Raw genomic sequence first — 19,391 nt, 5'->3', positions numbered from 1 at the left:
AAATCTGCTTTTCTAAGAAATTTTAACAATAAGACAACCATTTATCTCAAGGCAGCCTCCAACTTAACGTTTGAAAGTTTAATTTGAACACCCCTTGAGCTAAAATGCCCTGCTTTCCCCTAGTAACCTGCTTCTCCCATAGTTTTCCCAATAAACAGTAACTCCATTGCTTGGCAAAACAAAACAAAACAGCAAAACAAAACTACTTCCATTTCCATGTCAGTCGTTCGCGCTCTCCAAAAAAGAACCTTCAGTCAAGCCACCACCACAGTAGTTCAAGACATGGTCCTATTGTACTTAAATTCTTGAAATGTCCTCCAAACTGACCTTGCTTCTGCTTTGCCTAGTTGAACCTATTCTCTACATATCAACCAGAAATGCTCTCTTTAAGACCTAGGATCAAAATCCTTCAGTGCTTCTCACTCTGAGTAAATAAAGTCCAGATCCTTCTGATGACCTACAAGGCCCTCAGTGTCTGGTTTGCTGTTAGCTTTCTGGGTCCCTTTCTTCTTCCCCATTATTCCTCCACATAGGAACATATCCATCTTTGGGCCTTTGTACCTACTATCCTCTCTGTCCAGATTACTCTGACCAGATAACTGTGGCAGAAGTCCTCTTCTTTGGGTCTTTGCCTAAAAATTGTGCTGGTGAACTCTTCCCTGGCCAACTTATTTAAAAATAGCAATCTCGGGGGAAAAAAAATAGCAATCTCGGGCAGCCCAGGTGGCTCAGTGGTTTAGCGCCGCCTTCACCCCAGGGTGTGATCCTGGAGACCTGGGATCGAGTCCCACATCGGGCTCCCTGCATGGAGCCTGCTTCTCTCTCTGCCTATGTCTCTGCCTCTCTCTGTCTCTGTCTCTCTGTCTCATGAATAAATAAATAAAAATAAAATCTTAAAAAAAAAATGAAATAGCAATCCCTGCTCCCCTGCCTTATTTCCCTCTCTGCCTTATTTTTTCTTTGTGGCACTTGTTACTGCCCGCTATATTGTATATAATGTATATTGTTACTGCCTCTTGAACAGTGCAGAGGCTATGGGGGCCAATCCACCCCAACCCAGGCAAAAATACTTTTAAATTTTACAAATGTTGCTTTTAATTATTTTAACCTTTTGTTTTTTAACTAATCTTTACACCCCACGTGGGGCTTGAAGTCAAGACCCCGAGATCAAGAGTCACATTCTGTATGGCCTGAGCCAGCCAAGTGCCCCCCCCCCCCCAGAAATACATGTACACCTTTGGACTCCCCCCAAACCTAATACTTACAGCATACTGTTGACCAAAAGCCTTGCTGATACATAAGCAATGGATTAACACATTTTGTCATATGTATTATATACTGTATTCTTAGAATCAAGTAAGAGGGAACATCATAAGAGAGAATACATTTATAATACTGCACTGTATTCCCCCCAAAAAAATCTGTTTAAGTGGGCCCACACAGTTCAAACCCACTGTTGTTGAAGGATCAACTGTATGTTATACTCTCCTCTGTTGTCTCCTACTAGAATGTAAGCTCTCTGAGAGCATTATTTTGCTCACTGCTACATTCCCGACCTAAGACACAGAGCGGCCACTTAAGTAGTTGTTGAATGAAATTGTAGATGTTGGCCACGCAGTTACTTTTATCAGGCTAATGTTGCAATATACAGCTTCTCTTCATCTCCTTCCTTAGGGCAGCAATAGACCAGAAGCTGTAACAGAAAAATGCTGTTGTGGTAGACCTTAAAAATGAAACTTGAAACAGTTTTCTAGTGAGTACCTACTTGTGTACCAGACTACGTGGTACATCAAATAATCCTACAAGGGAGGATTCAAGATTTGTGCCTGTGAGACAGTATTCTGGCTCTGATTATACAGTTGAGGAAAGTGGCTGGTTTGAGCTCATACATGAAGCGGGGTCCTGCTGACCAAGGCCCTCCTTCCTGGGTCAGAGGACAACCAGGAGTAACTGAATCTGGCCGTGGAGCTCAGCAGGCATGATTTGTTTTTGTCGTATCCAGCATGAGGTAAAAATTGTCTCAAGAATTTCAATCAAGTGTTTATCGAGCTAAGCGTGGTTGTTAATATTTGGGTCAAGGACAGGAATGAATAATCAGTATTCCTCTATTGATTGAGTAGGGAGGTGTAGAGACAATGGCTAACCTTCGTCAACCAAGCTGCCTTACTAGGACTCTTCTGGGAAAAAACTACATGGGAAGCTTTTCATATCTATATTTTGGTGAGCAGTGTTGCTAATGACTATTTTTGCACCAGGCCTCTCGAACTCCATTTTCTAGTCTAGAAAGTGCATTTCTGGGCTATGTGTGGAGCATTACCTAGGAGTTTGGTTTCCTGGGTTCCTTTCATCTGCTCCCCTGCAATGCAGGGGGAGCCGAGCCTGGCCTCCAGTTTCTGACTGGAGTTACCACAGGCAGAGAACTGCTAGCCACTGAGCTGTGAGTAATTTGCTTTTGAGAAGTAAATAGAACCTCTCCAGTAGAGAACCCAGGGGTGTGGCCAGTAGTTCTTTTCCCAGGCTCCTCCCTCCCCACCCCCCAAATGACCTTAACCTTCTTTCATAGCTGGACAGCTGCCAAGTCTGGCCTAAACAATACTCTCAACCTCATTGGCTCTTTTGCCTTGCAGCCACTGCCACCCCCAAGTGGCTAAGGCCCTTCCCACTAAGCCTCTCAGTGGGGTCAAGGTTTTCTAACTACTGAAAGGCAAACACCAAAGGAAGGATGAAAAATATTTAGTGTCCATGGCCTTTAAAGGATCAGTGTTTGGCTCCTGCAATTGAGAGGCAGGGTGGGGTCTTTGTCCCCAAGTGGATAGACATCTTCAAATGATACAACAGAGGCCAAAAGGGATGTCCAAAACTTGATTGGTGCCCCCTCAGATTGCAGGATGGATGTCTCACCCAGCCCCCTTGGAAACTGCCAGTGAATGCCCACAGAGAAAAGATGTAGCATGAGGTTCTGGGAAGGCATAGCTGCCTGTCATCACAGGCATTAGCCCTGCCTGCTAACAACCGGCAGTGACAGAATCAGAAGCCAGTGTGGTCACTTTTGTCCCATAATGATGTGGCCTCAAAGCCAAGATCAGGGTTAGCTACTTCATTGTTCCCCTAGGACTGGGGCCATGGAAAGTTTAATGTCTGAAACTGAATTACTGAGAATGGATACACTGGTCTGTTCCTCTGCTCAGTCTGGGGCCAAGGCCATCTTCGGATATGGTTCAGGAGCAAGGCAAGGCCGCTACAGAACGAAATGAGTTGTCAGGTTGCTCCAGCATGGTGAGTGTTCCATGAGAACTACCAAACTTCCTACCTCCGGTGGGAACATCGCTCTTCCCCCTTTTTGTTCAGGTAATTACAACAGCCCATCTTCATGGACTGCTTTGTGCCAAGCACTACAGAATCCATGAGGTAGGGCAGCCCTGGTGGCGCAGCAGTTTAGTGCTGCCTGCAGCCTGGGGTGTGATCCTGGAGACCTGGGATCAAGTCCCATGTCGGGCTCCCCGCATGGAGCCTGCTTCTCCCTCTTCCTGTGTCTCTGCCTCTCTCTCTTTCTGTGTCTCTCATGAATAAATAAATAAAATCTTAAAAAAAAAAAAAAAGAATCCATGAAGTAGATATTACTATCTCCATGAGGACAAGGACTTGTCTTGCTAAGTGCTACATCCTCATTCTGTCACAGGAGTCAAAGGGTAAAACAGGAATTCAGTGGAGGAAAGGATAGGAACTGTTAAGGTGTGGTGTGTGCCCTATGCTGGATTCTTGGCATAGCCTATAAAGATGTTGTGTGGAACAAAAGGAAGAGAAAGAGGTATACCTGAGAAAGATTAAAATAGTGTGGAGTGGCAGAAAAAAAAAATAGCCTGGAGATCTGAATTCAAGTTCTGCCTTCGCCACCAACTATATGACTTCAGGCTAGCCACTTCCCTTTTCTGAGCCCTAGTTCCCACGTCCATAAAATATAGGTATCAGGTTAAACAAAGTGATTTATAAACCAGATCTTTACTGAGTACACATGGTGTGTAAGCGTGGGTAATACTTTGGTGAACTGGGCCCCTGCTCTCACAGAGCTTATATTCCACAAGAGGGAAACGGACAATGAAAGCAGTAAAATTCATAGATAGGATAATCAGGTGACAATAAGTACTATGAAGATAACAGAACAGGGGGGATGGTATAGTACAGGGTGCTGGTTGTGACTGGGTAGTGGGAGAAAGCCTCTCTGAGGAGACCACCTTTCAGCTGAGACCTGAAGGTAGTGGGCTGGCCAAAGGGTGGTCTGGCAGGGAGACATTTCAAGCAGGGGAAGCAGCAATGGCAGAGCCAGGCAAGTTCAAGAAACAAATGCTGTAACTTACTTTCTAGGATTCTGGAAACAGTGATGAATTGCTTGTATTGCTTAGGTCAGGGATTTATATTATGAAATCATTTGTTGGTGGTATGGGGTATTTGTTTCTTCATGGGAGTGCCTGGTTGGTATAGTGTCTTTCTGGAGCCCTTGGACACGTCTCTGTCTCCCTGGCTCTCCCACAGTGCTAGTTGCTCAGCTGATTCCCTGTGTAAATGCAGGCTCCATTTTAGCTGCAGACTCTAAAAGCAGACTGGAGAGCTGCCTCCTCAACTACTTACCTACAGCCTTGGAGATCCTTCTAGAACCCCCTCCCACCCCACCTAGTCTTCTCCCATTCTGACAAGCCAGGGCTTTCAGAGCACAAGGTTCAGCTTTCTTGTTTTCCTGTCAGAGCAGGAGCCAGAAAATGAAACAGGAAACAGAGCGGAAGAGGAGGGGGGTGGGCAGCAGAGAAGGAAAGGAAGGAGAAATTGCTGGAAAGTAGAGCTGAAGATCTGGACTAAGTTCTACCTCTAATGGGTGGCAGTTGAGCTGTTAGAAAACATTCTGACTTGTCACAAGAGACCCCTGTCCTTTTTTACAAACAGATTTTTAAGGTAATTTGTTATGCATAGAGGAAACCTTAAGAATGCATGTCTTTTTCCCTTGTGAATTCACAAAGCAGTTTTGTCTTTGCAAAACAGAATGCTGCTGGGAGCCTCATGGACTTCTAGAGATTCGAGCCACAACCTTAGGCCCCAACCACAACCTTAGGCCCTCATGGCGAGTGTGCACCACAGCTTTGCCGGTTCACTCACAAGCCTCTGGAACTGAGAACAAGTGTGTGTCACTGAAAAAACTGGGCAAGAGTCTTCTCCATTTTTTTTTCCCCCTTCTCCAACTCAGGACTAACATGTGATTTCTACCTTACCCACCTTACACACAACAGTATCTTAGGGCAGCTTAGGTCTCAGAGCCTGAAATGAGTTGTAATCAAAGAGTGCCGTCCCTGTCCCTCCCCCCAACCCCCCCCCCCCCCAACTGATAGGCTAGTTTTCTTTGCCTGGAGAGATAGCAACCATCCCTTTGTTCCCACCCACATCAGTAGCTGTGGCAGAAGATAAACCCCTCCCTCAGCCAGGGCTGTGGCCAGAGGCTAACCCAGACCCCAGCTCCGTTTAGAGGGCCGATAACTGAAACCACAGAAGGCTTTGGAATCCTGAGAAACAAGAAATCCACCAACGGAGAAGGATTTATTATCTCTTTCCTTGAAAGGAGGGTGCAAATTTGTTCTAACAGTTTCCGTTACGGGGTACCCACTGGCCGCTCCTCCCTAACAGCCGGTTTTGTTGAGTTAGCTGCTGCTGCTTCTTCTTTTTTGGCCCCACTTCCTACGAGAGCAACTGCTTGAATGAGGAAGAAGAGTCCGGGGGGCGGGGGGGGGGGGGGGAGGCGTGCCCTGCACAGTCCTCATTAGCCACCTGAGGTGGGGCTGAGGATCCAAGTAGGACACGAGGTCCCCGGTATGTGGAGGAGGGGAAAGGCAGGGGGATCCCCCACTTTCCTCACACCCGGGACGCAGGGTGCCACTGCTGGCCACAGAAACCCCAAAGCTTTTCCTCCTGTTCAGAGACCATCTATTGTGTGCCGGGCCCCGTGATGAGCGGTTGATGCCTGACGGCAGGGAAAGTGCGGCTCCGGCTTCTGTGAAGAGGCCGCGGGGCGGCCCCAACTCCGGGAGCCTCCGCGCACACGCGTCGAGAACTCAGTGGATGTTTGCGGGATGCGACTCGAGCGAGAGCGCCGACTCTGCCACAGCAGCACGGCCAACGGAAGGCGGGGGAGGGGGCTTGGGGCGCATGAAGGGCCAGAAGGAACTCTTCAGGTGTCACTGAGGCGGGAAAGCGCCAAGGCACACAGCTCCGAGTCTTGGGTCTGAGCCATCCCCGCCCCGCGCGCCCGGAGTCAACATGGCCGCCGCGGAGGGGGGCGGGGCAGCTCCGAGTTCGGGCAGGAGGGGGGCGGGGCCGCCTCGGCGGAGCCGGTGCGCAGGCGCGGGCTGCTGGGGGCCCGGATGGAGGAGCTGAGGTTCGGGCCCCGCCTGGGAGGTCGAGACGGGCCGGCGCTCTGGACCCGGCGCCAGCTCGGGAGCCTTGGAGTTCTCGGGCGGGGGGGGGGGGAGGGAAGTCGTCAAACGGAGGCCGAGGGAAATGAGGCGGAGGCCGCCGAGAAGTGGGGAGCCCCGCCCCTCCGCCCTAGCGGCCTCCCGGTGCCGCCACTTCCTTTACAGCCTCCCGCCCTCCCCGGCCTTCCGGCCCGTAGGCCAGGTTCGGCCAGGCCCCGCCGGCCCCCTCGGGAGTAGCCCCAGCGCCGTGGCCGCTATGGGGAGAGGAGGTTCCCACTGCCTATTTGGGATTCTGTTAGAAAGGAGAGGGTTAGAATGGTCTCCGGACCCAGCTGGGCTGGCAGAACGCGGCCCCTGGCTCGCCGCAGCCAGCGACGCCTCTGGCCCCGAGGACCGGGTCATGGAGACTTCCCCACTCTAGAAGGACGCGGTCTTCCTCCGAGGGTGCCGGGCTCCAATTCAGGCTTCCCCAGAGTCTCAGGGCCTTCCCTTCCCTAAGCATACCCAGTAAGAGCATGCGCGGTCTTTGGACAAGTATTGGGCTAGGACTTGGGAGACCTGGGTCGTTACCCTGGCTCTGAAAGAGCACATCCCCTTTGGCCCGGTTGAGGGCCGGTGGGAAGACCATGAAGTTCTAAAAGGGGGGGAAAAATGACATTCTCTTTAAATATAGCCCTGGGTGTGCCCCTTGACCCCGATGAGCCTCAGTTTCCACATCCATAAAGTGGCGATGGTAATTATACTGGCTTCACAGGGTCTAATGAGATCTCTGATGTAAAAACCATGGAGATTTTTATTACTCACCACTCTGGGGATATTTATCTCACGGGAAAATAGAGTAAGCTAGTTGCTCTAAGTGTCCTGCCAATTCGTGTCTGATTTCGCAAAGGGCTTGTTGGGAAGTGAGGTCTGCAACTAGCCAAGAGGGACAACTCACTGGCTCTGTTTTGTTTTTTACTTGGTTTACCTGTAAGCTGAGTGTAGGTTACAAGTCTCCTGTGGTCGCGGGGCTAGAGCTTGACTCTGGAGAGAGGAAAGGAAGAATGGAAGCCTGGTGAAGAGGCAGAGGTGGGTTAAGCGCTTTTCTGTCACCAACTTTTCTTCTGCATGTGGGTGGGAAGTGAAGGAAGGGAAAAAGTGAATTCACCCGAAGATAGAGAATCGACGGCCGTGCGAGGTTGGCTGTACTTGTTTCTACAATTCCTCTCCATTCCGCGAGTCAAGATGCTGGAAACGTTGGGTGGACTAACAAACTACCGCGGCTCACTGGGGTTTTCAAAAGCTTGCCTTTGAACTGAATTTTGATGAGCAAACCGGTGTGGCGTTGACGGCCCCTCCCTTCCTCCAGGCCCCGGGTGGTGGAGTGGGCAGCGGGCGCCCCCTTGTGCGGAGGAAAGCGTACTGTTGCTATTGGCCAATCTTGCTCCTTTGCTGGTGAAACTGTATTTTCCTGTGGCTTCTGTGACTTAGGTCTTGATCTTAACATGAGATATGGTGGGAGGAATACTTAAAGCAGTGGCTTTATATCCCGAGCCAGTGAACTAGTGATGCCATATCTTGTTCTTGCCACTTCCACTCAATGAGAACACGGGCTTGAAATGCCTGTTTGTAATGCCAGGGCCTGGGGGTACGGTTGGGAGCAAGATAGACAAAGCCCCTGCCCTCGCAAGCAACTGAAATAAGCAATAGCAGCAAAGACGACGAAGCAGAGTACAATGAGAGCATATCAAATAGTCTAGTGAGCGTCAGAGAAGAATTCCAGAAACAAATGATACCTAAAGGTTTGATAGTAAATTTCTGTTAATTTCTCAGTTGATATGTTCTTTGGTTTAGGGATAGTTCACTCCAAATCAGTGAGCTGCCTCTGGAGCTCTTGCCACCACTTCTGACTTCCCAGACTGGTGTCTGAATGTTCTCTAGGAGTCATTGCTACTTCTTTTAGCCCAAGGAATTGTGTTTAAAAACAAAACAAAATAAAATAAAAGCCTTAAAGTTCATTCTTTGCCTCAGAATGGCTTTGCAGTTGTTTATAGATTGCTGCCATTCCAACAAAGAGATGGGGAAATAACAGTTTTCCCCATCCCTAGTAGTCGACTCTCTCTTCCCCCCCTGAGTTTGTTTTAGCAATGTGAGCTGGCTGAAGTCCTGCTGGGTGGTGGTTTTCTTTTCCTTCTCCACTTAATTTCACAGACCAGCTGAACACACATCAGAGAGCGAGGCTAGAGTGTGTAGTCATTATGGTCTTCCAGTTGAGTTCTGTGCCCCACTTTTGGGACTCTGGTTTGGGATGTAGTTTATTATTCTGGGCAAGAGGAAAAGGGCACACACCAAATAATAGTAACCACAACATGGGTTTGGTGGTACTTCTTCACACTTTCGGCCACTTTACCATCATGACAATTTTGTGAGAGAAAACAGGCTGGAAAAAAGAAAACAGTCTGATCCTATTTTATACATAAAGAATCGAGGCCCAGTAGGACTGAATGAGAACTTGTGAGTGACAGAGTCCGTACTTGAACCCAAGTCTTTAGTTCCCACACAGGGCTACATCGCGGGCTTTTAAAGATTTTCTGTGAGCTTACCTGCCACCTTCATGCCTATCTGTGTAGAACTTTCCTGACAATACAGTGCTTCCAAGTGACACCTTTTCGTTCATCTAGGCAGTTAGGCGGTTGAGTTTGCCATATAATGCTGAAGGGAGAGTCTCCTGTGAAGAATGCTTTCAAGAATTTACTTTGGTGGGGGGGAAAAAAAAGAAGAATTTATTTTCAGCCCATGTATGACATTTCTTCCTTGGGTTTTGGAGTTTAGAAGCCTGTGGGAGTTCAGCCCTGGCAGCAGCACCCCTGAGTTCCCAGCGGTGAGAGGATGTGGTCCCTGGACCAGTCCAGGAAAGAGGTGCTGAGGTTTGCAGTCAGCTGCCGTGTCCTGACTCTGGTGCTACAGGTCAGTCTCTGCTCTTTTGTCCTGAACATGCTATTGCCACATGACGGGGCTAGGCACCAAGAACCGTCCCCATAGTCTTTCTGCCTCCCAGGTGCCCTTCCATGTGGATGGAACCATAGACACCTACACCTGATCATTGAAAGGTGGGCAGGACTCTTAGAAATGGTCTGTGTTTTTTAAAAGATTTTATTTATTTTTTTAAGTAAACTCCACGCTAACGTGCACCTGAACTTACAACCCCAAGATCAAGTGTCTCATGCTCTACCAACCGAGCCAGCCAGGCGCCCAGAAATGGTTTATTAATCCCTTGTTTTACATGTGAACCAGCAGAGGCCCAGAAAGGTTCAATAGCTTCCCTAAAGACACATAGCAAGTTAGACAAGGGCCAGAATCAGACCCCAGCATTCCTAACTCCTGAGTTAGTGCTCTAATAGACCACGAGGTTCTGTAACCAGAGATGCCTGTAGGGTGCGACAGCCCAAGGCCTTGCCCTGGGTCCTCTTACCAGGAGACTGAGCATGGTGTCAGTCAGTTGAGCGGCTCTGTCCTGAGACAATCTGTATATTCGGCTAGTCAGCAATGTCTCCAGCTCTTTCCCGGGGCGGGGGAGGGGGTGTCTCCCTTGCTGCCTCACTCATCACAACCTTTGGAATGCATTTGCACTTTTGCAACTCCCTTTGCCCTCCAAGGCTCCCTTTGACACATTTTAATCCAGTTTCACACATAGATGAATTCTGTCTGGTGCCTAGCATAGAGCCTGGTGCTTACCTAGCATGTTCTCAGTGTGTGCTGTTGTTGACTGTATGTCAACGATGCAGGCATGTTATATTAGCATAGTTACGTGTGCTTTCTTCCCCCACAAATGCCATTTTCTGTTTCCTTTCTGGAAACCTCCTTTCTCCCTTCCCGCACTATGAGGCATAGCAGCCTCTATTTCATCCCAGGTTTAGTCAACAGTAGCTTCAGCTTGGAGACTGGGGCTGTTATCTGTTACTGTCACTCCTGTCCCATTCGTTTTCACTGTTTAAAGTGGCCTGATAAAGAAACTGACCAAAAAGAGAAAGAGCCTTCTAAGAATGGGGTTATACCCAAGTTGTGGGGCTGGGGAAACTGACCCAGTGATGGCTCCAAATAGCATCAGATGAGTGATTGGCAGGCCCCCCAGGGCAGGACTGTGAACTGGCATCTGGGATAGAGAACCAAGACTAATTCAGAGGGTGATTTGGAAAGGAGCATATCTCTTCTCCCCTCCTTCAACCACCATGATTGTATTAAGTGCCAGCTCTGTTCCAAGAACTGTGCTAGGTGGTGAGAATGAAAAGTTATGGTGTCTTTTCCTTTAAGTAGCTGACAATCAACTACTGTTGATTTCTTAGTGGTTTCAATATTAATAAAGCTGATACAACTAATCACTATCTCCTATCTTCCCAGCTCACTCCCTCTAGTACCCCAGTTCTAACTGCTCTTTCACCCCTTCAGGACTTATAATCCATTGATTCCACTGTCGTTTCACAGTGTCTCACCCACCTTATGGCTACTGTGCCCCTTCTTACCCAGGTAGATTCCATGGTCCACCAGGCATTCGTGCACAACTCACTTGCTTCCCTCTCCCTGGCTAAGTCACAAGACTGAAGCTCAGCTGTGGCTCAGTTTCATTCTGTCTCTACTTCTGCATCATGCCCAGAGAGAAACACATAGTTGTATTGACCAGTCTCTTTCTCTTCAAGATCTTTGGCCCAAGTGGGTTCTTTAGTGCTACCTGGCTATCTTAGTGTATCTCCCTGGCCCTTGCACCCTGCCATTCTCTCAGATTGTTCTGCACGTCATAATAATGTGGGGGAGCTTTAAAAAAATCTCAGTGACGAGGCTGTATCCCCTACTGGTTAAATCATTAATTCGGGGGGAAGGTCCCAGACATGCAGGCATCAGTATTTTTGAAACTCTCTAGATGATTCCAGTGCACGACAGCCTATTTTGATAACCAGGGTCATAGATGACTTATTTTATGTGTTTGTTTTTTTATTCAAGACCTTAACACCTTTTCCCCAACTTGCTTCCCTGAGCAAAAACTCAGAAAAATAGATGCAGTCAGAAGTGACCCTGGGCATGCTCCCACCACATCTGTATCACCTCTGTATCTCTGTGCCTTCACCGGTGAGGTGGGGCTAAACCTGTTCTCTCAGGCTTGCTCCCCTACCTGTGTAGCAGTTCCCACCCCCTTTTGCCTGCGCCAGCAATTCTCCTCTCTCCCCTGCATACTCAGTGGTTTCCTTTCCATGGGATTATTCCCATTCACAGATACTTCTCTCTCACATGGTTGTTCATCTACTACCCCATTTACAGCCAAACTTATCCAATAGTTGTCTGTATGCACTGTCTTCTTTCTCCTTTTCTCTGCTGAACCCAGTCCAGGCAGTCTTCTCTATCCTCCATAGAGGATAGAGAAATAGCTCTTGTCAAACTTACTAGTGACCTACACACTTCTAAAACCAGCAGTCACTTTTAAGTCCCCAGCTTCCTTGACCTACTAGCAGCATTTAATAGAATTGATCACTTCCTTGCTTGGTTCTAAGACCCCAGGCTCTCTTGGTTTTCCTTGTACCTCAGTGACTGTTCCTTCTTTATCTTCATTCTGGATCCTTACTCTGCTTCAAGCCTCTAAATGTTGACACGCCCAGAGCCCAATCCTCAGAATTTTTGTCTCTAGCCCTACTTCCTTCCCAGGTGATCTCATTCAGTCTCATGCCTTTAAATACCTTCTGTGCAATTATGACACCTGAATTTATGTCTCCAGCCCTGATCATTTTCCTGACCCTCAGACTTATATCTCACTGCCTCGTTGACTTCTGCACTGGAATGTATAACTCAAACTTAGTCTGGAACCGAACTCTTGCTTGTCCTCTAACAAATCTGTTCTTCCTCATTTTATTAAATGGTACTTCTTGCCTTCCAGTTGCTCAACCAAAATCCTAGCTCTCCTTCATCCCACAGGCTCTCTTCAATGCCATCATCCCAGATCACCGTGCAGAAGCCTTCTCTCCGCCTCACCTCACCCCCTCAGGCGTTGTGGACCAACTCGTGGAAGGTCTCCTGGGTGGCCTGTCTCACTGGGATGCTGAACACTTCCTGTTCATTGCCGAGCACGGCTATCTATATGAGCATAACTTTGCCTTCTTCCCTGGCTTCCCCCTGGCTCTCTTGGTGGGAGCTGAACTGCTGAGACCCCTGCGGGCATTACTGAACCTACGGAGTCGCCTGTTAATCTCAGTAGCATTGCTCAATTCTTTGTTCTCCGTGCTAGCCACTGTCGCACTTCATGACCTGGGCTGTCTGGTTTTGCGCTGTCCCCGCCAGGCCTTTTATGGAGCCCTGCTCTTCTGCCTCAGCCCCGCCAATGTCTTCCTGGCAGCTGGTTACTCAGAAGCTTTGTTTGCCCTCCTGACGTTCAGCGCCATGGGGCAGCTGGAAAGGGGCCGAAGCTGGACTAGTGGACTCCTCTTTGCCCTTGCCACTGGCGTTCGCTCCAATGGACTGGTCAACATTGGCTTCCTCGTGTATTCTCAGTGCCAGGGATTTCTGTCTTCTCTCATGGTGCTGAATCCTCTAAGACAGCTCTTGATGCTGATGGGCTCTGTGTTCCTGTCTTTGTTCACACTTGGCCTTCCCTTTGCCCTCTTTCAGTATTATGCCTACACCCAGTTCTGTCTGCCAGGCTCTGCCCGCCCCATCCCTAAGCCCTTGCTGCAGTTAGCTGTGGACAAGGGCTACCGGACTGTGGAGGGAAATGAGCCACCTTGGTGCTCCTGGAAACTTCCCTTAATATATAGCTATATCCAGGATCTCTACTGGAATGTTGGCTTTTTGCGATACTATGAGTTCAAGCAGGTGCCCAATTTCCTACTGGCTGCACCAGTGGCTATACTGGTTGCCTGGGCAACATGGACATATGTGACCACCCACCCATGGCTCTGCCTTACACTTGGGATGCGAAGGAGCAAGAACAGTAAGACCCGAGAGAAATCTCATCCTGGATTCCTCAGTCCTCGGGTGTTTGTGTACCTGGTCCACGCTGCAGCGCTGTTGCTGTTTGGTGTTGTCTACATGCATGTCCAGGTGAGGTGGGTTCCTGGCTGGGGTAAAGGTGTGAATACAGGCAAAACCCCTTGACCAGGGATGAGGAAGGCTGCTAGTCTCTCCCATTTGAGTGACCTGTACCTATTTATTCATTCAACAACTATTTGGGGGCTTTCCTTGTCCAGACCCTAATCAGACCACTGAAGAATGGAACATGAGTGCGATAAGATTGCCGCCCTAGTGGGTCTCATGGTAAAAGTGAGGAGATAGACATTTGACAGATAAAATTCTAGTACAGTGGGATGGAAGAGGAGCTGCTGTTTTCAGATAAAGTATTGTGGAAATGCAGAGGAAAAAGTAGCTAATGGACTGAAGGAGTTGAGGGAGTCATATTAAGGCTGGGTCCTAAAGAGTAAGAAGGAATTGCATTTAAGAGGCAGAGGAAGAACATTCTGGGAAAATGAAGGGTGTGTGTGCAGAGACACAAGAGTTGTAGAAGGATCTGATGTGACTGAGATAAAGGAATAAGCACAGAGGAGAGCTCGGGACCTTCCCCTCCAGTCCTGTTACACTGAGTGTCTACTGGAATGTTGACTCAAGGCACTCTCAGCTCTGGCAGGTGCTCAGTCTTTGAGGAGATCCCTTGTGCAATGTTTGGGGTGGGGTGGGGGATGGACAGAGGGATGGGAAGCCTTTGATACTTTAAATGTTTTTATTCCTGGCTAGGGCCCCAGTTCCCACATAACCCCGTGGAAGTTTTTTCCTCCATGCTGGCCACTCCTTAACAGCTTCTGCCTCTTGGAGGCGCACATTGACTGTTTGTAAAGTTTTCTGAGTTGTATGAGTAAGAGGCACAGGGGAAATAGAAAGTAGCATTCTGTGTTTGTAGCTGGATTAACTAGTAGAGTGAGTGCCAGCGCAGCTTAGAGTTTCCAGCTTAGATGAGGGAGGCCATGTGGAGACTTGGCTCTGAATTCCTCTAGGAGGGAAAATGTTGAACCACAGGATCCTCTGCCCCCTTTTCCCTCCTGTTTTGCCATCCCCGGGGGACGAGGGAACCACTTCAGGTTCCCATAGCCCCACGTCACAGCATTTAGAGTCCAGGCCCTAGGCTAAAATTGGACCCCATAGAGTTTTTAGTGCTGATTGGCCCATTATTGTAGTACTTAGCCGTAGCTTTGCTTATTTGTAACATTGAGGTCACCTGGCTGGTGTCACACACAGCTCTTTATAAGGCAGATTCTAAGTTCTGCTAAATCTCTTTTCCAGAACACTACATTTCTAGTTATGGGCCTATAGTTTCCTCAGCAGCAGTGAAGTCCCAGGCTGGTCCAATTTGAAGCAGTGATATTCTAATAAATGTGTGGGTTTCCCCCCCTCTTAATGATTTCCAGGTCCTCACCAGGTTTCTGGGTTCCTCCACTCCTATTGTGTACTGGTTTCCAGCTTATTTGCTTCAGAATCAAGAGCCACTGCTGAGATCCCCAGAGACTGTGCCTTGGAAGCCACTTGCAGGGGAATCTGTAGCAAGACAAAAGGTTCCCAGAAATTCTCTTGTGGGACTTCTGTACAACTGGAAAGCCTGTTCACTAGTCACACGATGTATTCTGAGCTACTTCCTGTCTTACTGGCTCCTGGGACTACTCCTACATTGCAACTTCCTACCTTGGACATGACCTGGAATCTCAGGGGTCTGGAAGTACAAATACACACTAGAACTGTGTGTGCTGCCCTGAGACCCTTGTTCTTTCCTTTAGGAACTTCCAGTCTCTCTGAAGGTTGATCAGGGATGGGAAGAATGTGAGCTACGGGAGAGCCCCCATCTGGTCCTGGCTATGGCAAATTTTAGAGCAGTACCTGTTTTCTCTGTAAGGGAAGAAATCTTACTCTAGGTTTAAAGTACACTTGGATTTGTCTTGTCAACCAAGCATAGCAGAGATGATTGTAAACTCACCACTGACCCACATGTAAATTTAAATGTAAATTATTTGAATATGAGTTTCATCAATGGCTCTAGCTGACAGGCTGATAATAGTTGACACATGATGGTGGAGGCCTGAACAAGTGTACTGGCAGTAATAAATAAAGTAGGGCCATCTTTTCTAAATGGGATATTGTTTCTATTATTGTCATGATTTGTTCATTTATTTATATGAAAAAATCTTGATATGCAAATTAAACAACTTTTGATTGTGCAATGAATTTATTTACTTATTTGCTTTTTTTTTTAAGATTTTATTTATTTATTCATAGAGACACATAGAGAGAGAGAAGCAGAGGGAGAAGCAGGCTCCATGTAGGGAGCCCGACATGGGACTCGATCCTGGGTCTCCAGAATCACACCCTGGGCTGCAGGCGGCGCTAAACTGCTGCGCCACCGGGGCTGCCTTTATTTGCTTCTTTTTAAGTAGGCTCCACACTGGGCAGGACTTGAACTCACGTCACTAACCTGAGCTGAGATCAAGAGTCGAACACTTAACCAACCAAGTTAACCCACGTGCCCTTGAATTACGTTTTTAAAAATAAAACAAAATACTTAGGGAAAGGGATCCCTGGGTGGCTCAGCGGTTTAGTGCCTGCCTTCCGCCCAGGGCATGATCCTGGAGACCTAGGATCGAGTCCCACATCGGGCTCCTTGCATGGAGCCTGCCTCTCCCTCTGCCTGTGTCTCTGTCTCTCTGTCTCTCTCTCTCTCTCATGAATAAATAAATAAAATCTTTTAAAAAAAATACTTAGGGAAAAAGTCATGGTAAAATGAACATTGCACAAAGAGGCAGGAGACCTGGATTCTAGTCTTCTCAGGAGAGCCCCACTTATCAGCTGTGTGACCCTGGCGGAGTTTTCACAGCCCCAGTGACCTCCTCTGAAACTGGGGGAGATATTAGTGTACTGGGAGAGGTGAGGGGGTGGGCCATGTAATATAGTAGGTCCCTTTCTGCTTTAAGATCTTAAGAGCTGCTTTAAGAATGGAATCATCCCAGTCTAAACACGTAGAAGTTCAAACGTGATTTTAGGAGAAAATACCCTGTTCTCCTGCTTTCAGTGCTCCAAAGAAACTCTCCCTCCTTGGGTGCAACTCTGAGGAGTAACTTAAGTGACCTTTCCTCTGAAAGAAGAAAAGCAGCAACACCTGGCAAATAAGGTTCCTTGTTCTGTGTAAGTAAATCTGCTCCAGGCAAGTAAATCGTCTGAGCCGTGACTGGTTTTCCTGCTGTGCCCGAGGGCCTGTGCTTACTTGATTGGTAGACATGGGTCAGAGATGCCAACAAGGCAGCATGAATTCATAAATTGTTGCGCAGTCCAAGGTTGAATGAAATGTTATCTTCCTGGTCCCCATTTGGTTATGAGGCCATCACTGTGCTGGTAGTAAGAGCATTGACTTCTGCTGAGCTCTTTTTGCTCATTCTTTGAGTGAGGTAAGAGGCTTTGCATCATCACCACTCATTCCCTATTTGAGCCAAAAATTCCAACAAGCAGAAACTTCAAAATAGATGGGTAATCATAGCTTCTGGAGAGCACTGAGAATTGGAATTTTGACACACTCCCTCTGACCATGACAGAAAGCTAAACTTGCCAGCTGAAGGGAAGCTCCTGGCTGAGCCCCAACACCCTCTGTTGGAGCCTCTAGTCAGCCTGGCCAATAAGCATTTCCCATCCATTGCCCCAGCTTTAGCACAGCTGAGAGCATTTGGTCCAGAGTCAAATGCTTCTGAAAATGTACACGCAGATTGGGGCAGCCCTCTGCCTTCTGCCAAGACACCCGAGTGCCCTTCTTGGCAAAAGAGGATAACCCCTGCCCTAGTGTCCCTCCAGTTGGCAGAAATTGCTCCCTCCCTCCTCACCAACAGCTGCAAATCCAGGGACTTCCACCCTGTGTGTAGGAAGATTTGAGGTCCTGTTTCAGCTCTGTATTGCAGAGATAGGAGCACTAGATCCTTTGCTCTCATGGATTCTCCTCTTTCTCTCTTTTTGGGGGATATTCAGGACAGATTGCTCCCACAAATACATTCAAGGACCAGAAACCCTATAAATGGAAATTCCACCTTCTCAACTAATACCAAGGAACCAAACTGGTATGCTGCAAAGGCCATTATGGCTACAGTTGAACATAGAGGAGATAACTGAGGACCCCAGCTAGGTGGACTAACCTGGTGTGTGACTTGCAGACAGACACAGTTCTCTCTCTGAACTTGGAGGGATCTAGTTGCTGTTCTCCAAGGATCTAAGGAATGGGCTGATTTTATGGCCAGCAGCTGTCCTTTTACCATCCTATTAACAGTCTTTAATAGTCTGGGAGAGGGACATGAAGGGCCCAAGGCAGGAAGCTTCCTGTTTACCCTGAGGCCTAACAATGCTGCAGCTGGGTTGGGCGTCTACAATTTCAGAGAAAAGTCATTTCCTTCTGAGACCCAGCTAAAACAGAAACCAGACGCTTCATACACCTAAGAAGTAGATGCTTTTTTGTTCTTTAATGAAGGTGGGAGGAGAGGGAGTGTTTGACATGTCTTTACCAGTCCCCTTGGGGAAAAAATCACTTCTTTTCCTGAACAGACCTTCTCACCTTCATCTAAAAATGTAGTGTGCAGGCTCACAGGATTTGAAATTGATCAATTCCTTCAACAATTGTTTATGAATGCCTATTTTAGGAACTAAAGATGACTCTATACCTCCTGTCCTCAAATAATTATATAATAGATTTAGTAGCAGATACACAGAAACTTTAATCAAGATAGAAACTGATAGGGACGGGACACCTGGGTGGCTCAGCAGTTGAGCGTCTGCCTTTGGCTCAGGGTGTGATCCCAGAATGCCTGGATCGTGTCCCATATTGGGCTCCCTGCATGGAGCCTGGTTCTCCCTCTGCCTGTGTCTCTGCCTCTCTCTGTCTTTCATGAATAGGTAAATCAAATCTTTAAAAAAGAAAAGAAACTGACAGGGACACCTGGGTGGTTCAGTTGGTTAAGTGTCTACCTTTGGCTCAGGTCATGATCCCAGGGTCCTTGGATTAAGCCCCACATGTATCTGGCTCCCTGCTCAGTGGGAAGTCTATTTCTCTCCCCTGCTCCGCCCCCCACTTGTGTGCACTCTCTCTCTCAAATACATAAATAAAATCTTTTTTTAAAAAAAGATTTTATTTATTCATGAGAGACCGAGAGGGGGCGGGCAGAGACACAGGCAGAGGGAGAAACAGGCTCCATGCAGGAAGCCTGATGTGGGACTCGATTCTGGGTCTCCAGGATCACGCCCTGGGCTGAAGATGGTGCTAAACTGCTGAGCCACCCGGGCTTCCCCATAAATAAAATCTTAGAAAAAAAAAAAAAAATAGAAACTGGTAAATTCTGGGGACCAAAGGGCCACATAAACTTCTCACTCTGTACCTCCCTCCTTGAACTTTTATGATGAGAAGGAATTAAAGTTTTGTTTGTATGCTTATGAAAAGATAAGTACAGAATAAGTCCTCTGTAAATTCACACAAGGTGGAGATCCCTTCTATCTTAGAATACCTGAACAGACTTGGTGGGGAAATAGCCTTTGAGCTAGACCCTAAAAGATGGAAAGGATTTGAAAGTTAAGGGCAGAGAATGAGTATAGGAAGCAGGCAGCAGAACAGGACAGGGAGAGCTCAGTGTGAGTAGGACTGAGGTATTATCATTGAGAGCTGCTGTGGACTGATGTATCAATGTGAGCCAGATACTGAATCTCTGAGCCTCAGTTTACTCATCTGTGAAATGTGGATAACACTCCACCTCATAGATATGAATAACATTATCTCAGGGTTATCATGGAAATTAAATGAAAAGTATTTTATTTTTTTAATGATTTCATGTACTTATTTGACAGACACACACAAAGAATATGCAAGCAGCGGGAGTAAGAGAGGGAGAAGCAGACTTCCCACTGAGCAGGGAGCCTAGCATG

At 47.7% G+C, this 19,391-nt stretch overlaps 1 protein-coding gene across 10 annotated transcripts; it reads left to right on the top strand.

The window, feature by feature from the left end:
* Positions 1-5,148: 5,148 nt before the first annotated feature.
* Positions 5,149-15,670, top strand: PIGV (phosphatidylinositol glycan anchor biosynthesis class V). Of its 10 annotated transcripts, none has more exons than XM_038531436.1 (5): positions 5,149-5,167; positions 7,427-7,520; positions 9,264-9,398; positions 12,372-13,511; positions 14,867-15,670. In XM_038531436.1, the coding sequence occupies exons 3-5, from the start codon at positions 9,321-9,323 to the stop codon at positions 15,146-15,148; spliced, it is 1,500 nt and encodes a 499-aa protein (XP_038387364.1). In that variant the 5' UTR covers positions 5,149-5,167; positions 7,427-7,520; positions 9,264-9,320; the 3' UTR covers positions 15,149-15,670. The 10 variants fall into 10 exon arrangements, with proteins under 10 accessions (XP_038387364.1, XP_038387360.1, XP_038387362.1 ...); XM_038531432.1 differs by lacking the exon at positions 5,149-5,167 and adding an exon at positions 5,807-5,850; XM_038531434.1 differs by lacking the exon at positions 5,149-5,167 and adding an exon at positions 5,869-6,212.
* Positions 15,671-19,391: the final 3,721 nt, after the last annotated feature.

This window comes from Canis lupus, chromosome 2, assembly GCF_011100685.1.
Source record: "Canis lupus familiaris isolate Mischka breed German Shepherd chromosome 2, alternate assembly UU_Cfam_GSD_1.0, whole genome shotgun sequence".
NCBI lineage: Eukaryota > Metazoa > Chordata > Mammalia > Carnivora > Canidae > Canis > Canis lupus.
This window is presented reverse-complemented; position numbering and strand designations above follow the sequence as displayed.

Excerpts from the sequence above, each read along its gene's own strand:
- PIGV (XM_038531436.1), top strand. The coding sequence starts at position 9,321 with ATGTGGTCCCTGGACCAGTCCAGGAAAGAGGTGCTGAGGTTTGCAGTC. Across the intron at positions 9,399-12,371 it reads TCCTGACTCTGGTGCTACAG|CTCTCCTTCATCCCACAGGC; the intron begins GTCAGTCTCTGC and ends CCAAAATCCTAG. Across the intron at positions 13,512-14,866 it reads TTGTCTACATGCATGTCCAG|GTCCTCACCAGGTTTCTGGG; the intron begins GTGAGGTGGGTT and ends AATGATTTCCAG.